Here is an 8,473-nt window from a genome sequence, read left to right on the forward strand (position 1 = left end):
TATGGGGTGCTTCTCCTGAAAAGCTGTCTTTGGTCTGCATCAAACACATCTGTGGCCAAACAACTCAATTTTTGATTTGTCTATTCAGAGCACATTATTCCAAAAGACCTGGTCTTTGCCTATATGCTCACTGGCATCATCTTTTTAAACCCCTTACCAGACTCATAGGCATCCACAACATTTTTCTGAAGGCCTTAAAGAATTCTTTAAATCTTGGCATGATGACAGCACACACCTCAATAACAAATGGAACACCGGACACTAGATATGAGAGGGGTATAAATAAGACCGGTCCCACCTGCACTCCCTAAGCAGGTTGTAATTACTGGCTACTACTGTAATTACTAATTACATTTTCCATGTGACTCATCTGTTTAGTTTTTTTTTTTTTTTGTTAATGTAAATTGTGAAAATTACTACAAAATGTCAATTTTATGTCATTTGATAGTGTATCAACTTTATTAAAAGGCACTGTTTCAAAGAGGATCAAAGATCCAAATATGTTTAAAAAAAAAACAAAAAACAAAAAAAAAACAACCATTTCCATGTGGTGTACTTATTTTTCACAAATGATTGTAAATACTATACTGAGATGAGTGTATGCTGTGCTGCTTGAACTTTTACACATCAATGATGGTTACGTGGTCTGTGCTTAAAGGAAAAAAATACCCAGCTAAAAGTGATCCTGTGGTTGGAAAAGGATCTTTGCTGAAGGCAAAAACAAACTGTCTGTACCTGTCTAAACACATGTCAGGTTGAACTTGCTGAGTATTTCAGACTAGGTTGAATAAACCGAACTTTATTTAAACTTTATTTATATATAGCATATTTCACACAGTGCTTAAAACTTTAAAACTGTAAAGGAACATAAAATAATGTAAGAGCGGTTAAGGAGAACTTGCGAAGGTCCAATCTCTAAACGGGTTTGAATAATGCAGGCATACACACTTAGAAATAAAGCTTTTACTAACTTTATTGTCAGAGCTACATTTCCTCATTGAGTCACTGACATGAACTTTTTGGCACTCTCCTCTTGCGCATGTCCCCCGACCGCAACATGAACTCAGTGCATCACTCGCACAAGCGCCACAGCACTACTTCTCATACTCAACACAATTCTATTGAAATATAAATGACTCATAACATAAATTAGCCTAATCGCACATAAACATTTAAAATAAAATAAATATAATATAAATCAGAGAAATAATTAATATAAAACAGAGAAATAAATCTCACAATAACATAAGATTGTAACAAGGTGCACAGTGGCTTAGTGGTTAGCACGTTCACCTCATGTTGACAGGGTTGGGGGTTGGGTATAAAACACCTTTCACACAGTGCTTAAAACTGTAAAGAAACATACAAGAACTTTTTAAAGATTATAACACAAGATAAAGCATTTGTGTTTGATAAGGCTTTGTGTTGGCCACTCCAATACCTTGACCCTGTTGTCCTTAAGCCATTTTGCCACAACTATGGAGGTATGCTTGGGGTGATTGTCTGTTTGGAAGACCCATTTGTGACCAAGCTTTAACTTAATGGCTTATGCCTTGAACTGTTGGTCCTCATGATTCCATCTGTTTTTTGAAGTGCACCAGTCCCTAGTGAAGCAACGCACCCCCACAACATGTTGCTTCACGGTGTTCTTCAGTTTCCAGGTCTCACCTTTTTCCTAGAAACATACCGATGGTCATTAAGGCCAAACAGTTACACATTTGTGTGATCAGACCAGAGGATATTTCTCCAAAAAGTAAAATCTTTTCCCCCATGTGCACATGCAAACTCGATAGGAATTTGTTTTACCTTGGACATAGATACTTGTCTAACTGTTTCATCCAGCATCTTCAGAAGGTCCTTTGATGTTGTTCTGCGATTTATTTGCACTTTTCTCACCAAAATATGTTCATCACTAGGAGACAGAATGCATCTCCTTCCAGAGCAGTATGATGGCTGCATAGTCCAAGGATATTTATACTTGCATACACATGAATTTGGTATCTTTAGGCATTTGGAAATTGCTCCCAACAATAAACCAGACTTTTTTTCTGAGGTCTGGGCTGATTTCTTTTGACTTTCCCATGATTTCAAGCAAAGAGGCACTGAGTTTGAAGGTAGCCCTTAAAATACAATCTATCAGAAGCTAATTGGCTATTTGCCTAAAGGCTTGGCATCATTTTGGGGAATTTTCCAGGCTGTTAAAAGGAACAGTTAACTTAGTGTATGTAAACCCATTCTGACCCCCTGGAATTGTGATATAGTCAAAGTAAAAGTGAAACAATCTGTAAACAATTGTAAAAATTCCTCATATCATGCACACATATGTCATGTCTTAAATGCCAAAACTTTAATTTGCTAGTATGAAATCTGTGAATTGGTTATAAAGAAAGAGTTTTAATGACTACAACCTAAGTGTATGTAAACTTCTGACTTCAACACATGACAATTATTTTTGCTTTTCAGCTGTTTAATGTTTTTTTAACAACAGCTGTGATCAATTCTGAAAGTAGCCCAAAAAATGCAACCGTGACCTTATAAATTTCACCTGCGACTGGAAAACCACATGCCTACATGGAAATAAAGACATTACATGTGTATTTAGAGAAAATTAGAATTGTGCTGGCTCTACCCTACAAAGTAATAAAGAAATGAACAAAATATACAGGATTATAAATATAAAGTTAAAAAAATAATAATAGTACTGTTAAATTTCTTATATTATCTGCTTTTTTAAAAATTATTAATGGTAGGCATCTGCTAGATATTGATGTTATTTTAAACATGTTCCTACATCATGCCCAGTTTTCCCAGGACAGTGTATGGATCCACTGTGACGCTGACAAGGATCTGTTACAAAGCTGTTACTGAACACGAGTGATCAAGAGGTGTGGGTTGGAAGTTATTGAGTGACGCTGTGTAGATTGTTCGTTCTTAACGCTTCTTCATCTGTAACTGGGAAAAGGACAGAATTTATTAGAATATTATTAGAAAAGTGCATTTATTCTATTAAATAAGACAGTCTGCTTAAATCTTAAAAATTACCTCTATATTTACGTCTGACTATTTATTTTAATAAATGACACAATAAACTTGAATTAAATCAAATCATTTGTTCGGTTATTTATCAGAAGAAATTTGGTATTCATGAAATTCCCATTGTTCAAAAAAAAAAAAAACGTTTGTTAGCTGGACAGGAATTAGATAATGATGCTAACTAGCTAACAGTGATAGTGACAGGCACCTAAAAGTCTCATGAGAGCTCATTACAAAGAAAAACAGGACAGCAAAGACACTCTTGACCATTCTCCTAAATCAACATGAGCCAAATTTCTTGTGCTTATGCTGTTATAATTTTGCTTTCAAGCAGTTACATTTCTGAGTGGGCAAAAGCATCTGCCTCTATGACAAGAAAAGAAATGGGGGTGAGGCTTAAGGAGTGAAAATATTCTTCCTCCATCCTCTTAAACGCTAGAGACTTAATTTTGACAAATTTTCAGCATTAATCCACTTCTACAATAATACATGAGCTCATACGTTCATGGGTTGTACAACAGAAAAGTGTTTGTCCTATCATCCGGATATTAAGTCCTAGTGGTACCAACATTGGACTTCAGTGGGAAGTCCACACACCAAGCTATGGGTGGGAGTGGTGTCACACTTTTTCTCCACTGTTAATCTCACACAATACAATCATGTGCATTTGGGAGTTCAAGCATGCTTAAATCAGATAGCACTTTCTTCTAAATGTGTTACACTGCTCTGTGATGAAGCATGAACAGTATTAGGCTGGATTCACATGTCTCAGAAGAAACATACATTACATTTACATTTATTCATTTAGCAGACGCTTTTATCCAAAGCGACTTACAAATTAGAAAATACAAGCAGACAAGAAACAATGCATGACATAAAAAGACTAGTTAGGTGTGTTACCTGTTTAAGTTGTATAATGATTCCTAATTATATTTCATAAACATTGTTTCAACATTTTGCAAAAAAAAAAAATAAATAAAATAATAATAATAATTATTATTATTATATAACTAATCAATGACTATAATTAATATATAACATAATTAGGTATAATAAGGTGTGGTCACAGTTAGACATGATTAACACGGACTGTAAACTCTATATGCATTATATTCAAACTCAAGCCAACCCATATACACCAATCAGTCATTGTACAGTCAAAGTCTGAGATCAGATTTTTTCTCCATTCTGATGTGAACATTATCTCAATCTCATGTATCTACATTATTAGGCACATGATTGTCTAAGTAGATAATTGCATGATTGAGCAAGTGTATGTGTTCCTACTAAATTGGACAGTAAGTATATATCTAAATAACAAAGTAGGTCAATGCTCTTATTAATTCAAAAGCCTACACTATCATTGAAAGAGATGTCATGACAATCCTTGCTAAGTCTATCTGATGTCCACTGGCCACCCTAGTAACTTTGGGTACATTGATGTGAATGGTGTAGGGCTTAAAGAGGGTTGTTGAATTTCACGTATGTAACCACTAGTGACCTAATTTTTACAAATTGTGGTGAAGCTTGTCTAATGCACCTTTAAAACAGGATGTTGGGATGAGTCACAGATAACAATTTTACCCTCAAAACAGCTGTTTGGAGCTTTACAAGAGTCAAGCTACCATAGTATTGTATGTGAAAACTAATTGCAAAGAGAAATCTGATATGATGTTTTAAAGCTTGCTTTAGAATGCATGACTCAAAGAGAATAGCTGGAAATTATGTTTTCATAAGGTGTACAATCATCATTCATTTAAACATTTTCCAATTTAAAAATCATTAAAGGAAATAATTATCATTTCACAAAATCTAAGACTTAACTTACCTCGCTGTTGTTCCTCTTTGAGTCTGCAGGCACAACAGGCAACAGTCACCACTACAATTATCAGCACAAATAACAATACGAAACCTCCTGCACCTGCTATGATGCGGACCTTGTGCCACTTTGTGTCAATGCCAAAGACTGCATGCTTGAAACCTGGGCAAAATTCCAAATTATTATATTCCATCAATAAGCTTGTATAGCAGTCTCACAGGCCATAACACAAACAAATCAAGCGAAAAATATTTAAGTTTCAAAACTAAAAGTGCATGAAAATGACTTACATGCTGCTTCCACTGGATCACTTGTGCTTTTATGAACTGGATTCTGGGCAGTACATGTATACACTGATTTATCCTCCCCTGCATTTATTGAGAAGTTAAATACGTTCTTCTTGAATTCTTTCCCATTTTTGTGCCAGCTGTAAGATATAGCTGATCTTTGATCTTTGTCAACTTCAACATCACATCTGAAGTCAACTTTCTCATCCTGACATGTAATATTCACTCTTGGCTTTGGGACTTTTGCTGGTAAATATGGAAGGACAGCATCATGAGTATATTCATGCAGTATTCTGTATTATAAATCATTTCAGATTTATATATTTTAAATACAAAATATTAAGCATTATGTTAAAATTAAATAATATTGTTTTGGAGATATGGTGTACGATATCTAAATTTGTCATGAGAATAAGTAAATTTTCATCACATCCATTAAAAGAGAGAAATATATTTGCAGGAAAATAGCATTTATAATTCTAAACATCTTACCATAAACACAGATGATTTCTGAGTATGATTTTAAGTTGGTGCCATTCACATCAAATACCTCAACACCGTATGTCCCAGAATTGCTCAGGTTCACATGTTGGAGCTCCAGGGAATCATTTTTGACGATCCCTAGTCCCTCTTGTTTGTTATTCTTTTTGCGGACTACCGCTTTATTGTCTTTTTTTATAGTGAATCGATCATCATCCTTAAGCGGCCTGTCAGTCAGTTTAAAGGTGAGATTGTCCCCTTCTAATATATTTTTCTGACATGTGCTACAGTCTGTCAATAAAAAATGTACAAAGATTTTAAAGCCATAATTAATTTAACGTGATGTATATGTGACAGTTAAACACAATATAATAGTTAATATATGAGTGTATATATATATGCACTATAATATTTCTGATGAATTCTTACTAGAAACCATTAGTACAGTTAGAAACTATAATCACAATCTTCAAAATAAAAAAAACTCTAAACAAACAAACAAACAAACAAAAAATATAGTAAGAACATATGATCCAGATTTCACAACTAAAAAAAAATCTGGATTCACATTTACAGTTCAAATCAAGACAAATTAGATCACAAGGACCAGTCTTATATACTGAATAACTAAAACATAAAAATGAAACAAAAAATCTTGACCTACCTGTTAAGTCAGGGAACAGAGTCAGGAAACAGAGGAATAAGACTGTAACACTGCCTTTTGTGTTCATCTTTCTTCTAAAGAATTTCAGAGAGAAATGGAGAAAACAGTTTCAGTTTTCTGTTTTGAGTTGGAGGTGTGTTCATGCAGAATGTAGCACAGGGTGTATTTCTGTCACTAACCATAGGAGCATGTCTCCACCTTTAGGTCGGATTAGTTCCCAGTGAGAATGTACGATGTGAGAAACAGTGAGAAAATGGAAACACTTCTGCGTCTGAATGCAAAATGGCACAGTCACTTACGTGTGTGTGCAGTACATCACCTCTCTTTATATTAGGAAATATGTAATGCTAGCTGAAATGGAAGTTTGAAAATACAAAATGTGAGAGGTGTGAAATGGTTAAACAGTTATCACTCCTAAAAAGACAATCACGCATGGTTGGAATAAAACTGGCAAAGTAACAACACAGATTGTGGCAAGCTTGGAGTTGGAGATCTTTTCTTCACGGCTGCCAATAAGTGTCATTATCCATCTGCAGGTATGAGTAATTTCGCTTGTTCTTGCTATTTCACTGTCACTTTTAACAGAAATTACATTGTGAGTGCATTTTGTTTTGTATATTTTCAACAGTGTCAGTTTGACCAATCAGAAAAGAGATGTGGTGATGTCATCAATATCGTACACTCCCATTTCCTTTTTGAGCTCACAGGAGAAGTGGCATGTCTCTGTGAGCGACATTGTGGATTTTACGACCAAAAAACTGTTTTTTTATCAAGATTACTTTTTGTCTAGCGTTAATTGTATTGTATATACAATAGTTTGATTTACGTAACCTAAATAAACATTTTCTTATTTTAATTTGATGCTTTGCATTCATGATAATTTCAAACCTTCAAAGGCTACTTTGGTGTGGATAGTTATAACAAATCATTAAAAATGTTACAACCACCCCCTTATGACCTTCCTGTGTGATGGACCACCAGGTAGTGTTGGGTGTGGTCAGGGCTCTGGATGGTTGCCGGACGAGGATCTCCTCATCCTCCTGAAACACTTCTTCAAGCATACAAAGGTCACTCATGAGTAAGACGTCTTTCTTACTCCAAAGAAAATGGGTAAGTGCTCCTTTCTTTCCCACCCCACTCTTCTCATAAGCTACAGCCCCTTGATCGTATCGTCTATGGTCCATTTAAGAATATGATAAACACAGCCAGTGATGCATGGATGAGAATGAATCCTCCAAAAACAATGACAATATATGACATCCCAAGTCTGGTCAGGACCACATTCCCCAATGCTGCAACCTGAAGCAATGTACAAGCCGTTTTGAGATGTACAGGCATCTGACCTTTCAATCCAGACATTTTCCAAGAGTGTATCAGACCGGCCTGAGCCATCTGCCTATCTGGCCTTCTGCCCAGCTGATCAGCCAGCCTAGCCCTGCATCTCAGCTAACTCAGCAGCCCAACCCTCATCCCCAGCTAACCAGCCAGCCCAACCTTCCACCTCAGCTGTCCAGCCAGCCTCAGTCTCCTTTCCAGTTGACCAGGCAGACCAAGCCTTTTCTTGGTCCATCAGGAGAAGTATCAGCAGGACCCCTCAACTGTGCCTCAGTGCTGGAAAGGGAGAGAAGTGAGCATGCAGATGGAGGCAGGACACAAATTCATGTGTACACACACACACATACACACACACACAAACACTCACTCTCTCTCTTCACACACTTTCTCTTGTGTTCTGTTCAATAGTCAGTTCTTTTGTTCCCTGTTGTCTTGTTTAAATGCAGATGCTGACAAGCTTGTGTTGTTAACATGTCGTGAAAATAAAGACAGTCAACTGTTGGGAAAATGTTTGTTTTTTGCGGCGCGTGTGTGAGATTTTGTGTTGATAATGGCAGGTTGTGTGTTATTGTACCCATCACAGGACTGGGATATGCTGCTACATCTTGATCCCAGATTTTATATTATATAAACAGAACAGACTTTCAAGAAGAGGTAGGGACTTACAGTTCTCTATGTAGTCTGAGATTCAGGATTTTCCCTTCATTTGAATCAGATCCGAGGTAACTAGTAACTTGCTACTTGAGTAATCTTCTCATTGGATACTTTATTAATTATTATTATTAACATTATTACTTTTACTGTTACTTGAGTAAATATTTCTATAAGTAATTTTACTTGTACTGGAGTAAAAGT

General features: G+C 35.9%; 1 protein-coding gene across 4 annotated transcripts; it reads right to left on the bottom strand.

Annotated features, from left to right (window-relative positions):
- Positions 1-522: 522 nt before the first annotated feature.
- Positions 523-6,404, bottom strand: LOC108274089 (uncharacterized). Of its 4 annotated transcripts, none has more exons than XR_001814416.3 (6): positions 6,284-6,404; positions 5,632-5,910; positions 5,143-5,385; positions 4,862-5,014; positions 1,807-2,952; positions 523-1,675 (listed from the first exon to the last, which is right to left on the bottom strand). XR_001814416.3 is itself a non-coding variant. In XM_017483950.3 (5 exons), exons 1-5 carry the CDS (start codon positions 6,348-6,350, stop codon positions 2,900-2,902), a joined length of 789 nt encoding a protein of 262 aa, XP_017339439.1. In that variant the 5' UTR covers positions 6,351-6,404; the 3' UTR covers positions 523-2,899. The 4 variants fall into 4 exon arrangements, 2 of the variants coding, with proteins under 2 accessions (XP_017339439.1, XP_017339438.1); XR_001814415.3 differs by having other exon boundaries at positions 523-1,350; positions 1,442-2,952; XM_017483950.3 differs by having other exon boundaries at positions 523-2,946.
- Positions 6,405-8,473: the final 2,069 nt, after the last annotated feature.

This window comes from Ictalurus punctatus, chromosome 13 (genome assembly GCF_001660625.3).
Source record: "Ictalurus punctatus breed USDA103 chromosome 13, Coco_2.0, whole genome shotgun sequence".
Taxonomy (NCBI): Eukaryota; Metazoa; Chordata; class Actinopteri; order Siluriformes; family Ictaluridae; genus Ictalurus; species Ictalurus punctatus.

Excerpts from the sequence above, each read along its gene's own strand:
- LOC108274089 (XM_017483949.3), bottom strand. The coding sequence starts at position 6,350 with ATGAACACAAAAGGCAGTGTTACAGTCTTATTCCTCTGTTTCCTGACT. Across the intron at positions 5,386-5,631 it reads AGAAATCATCTGTGTTTATG|CAAAAGTCCCAAAGCCAAGA; the intron begins GTAAGATGTTTA and ends CATATTTACCAG. Across the intron at positions 5,015-5,142 it reads TGATCCAGTGGAAGCAGCAT|GTTTCAAGCATGCAGTCTTT; the intron begins GTAAGTCATTTT and ends AATTTTGCCCAG.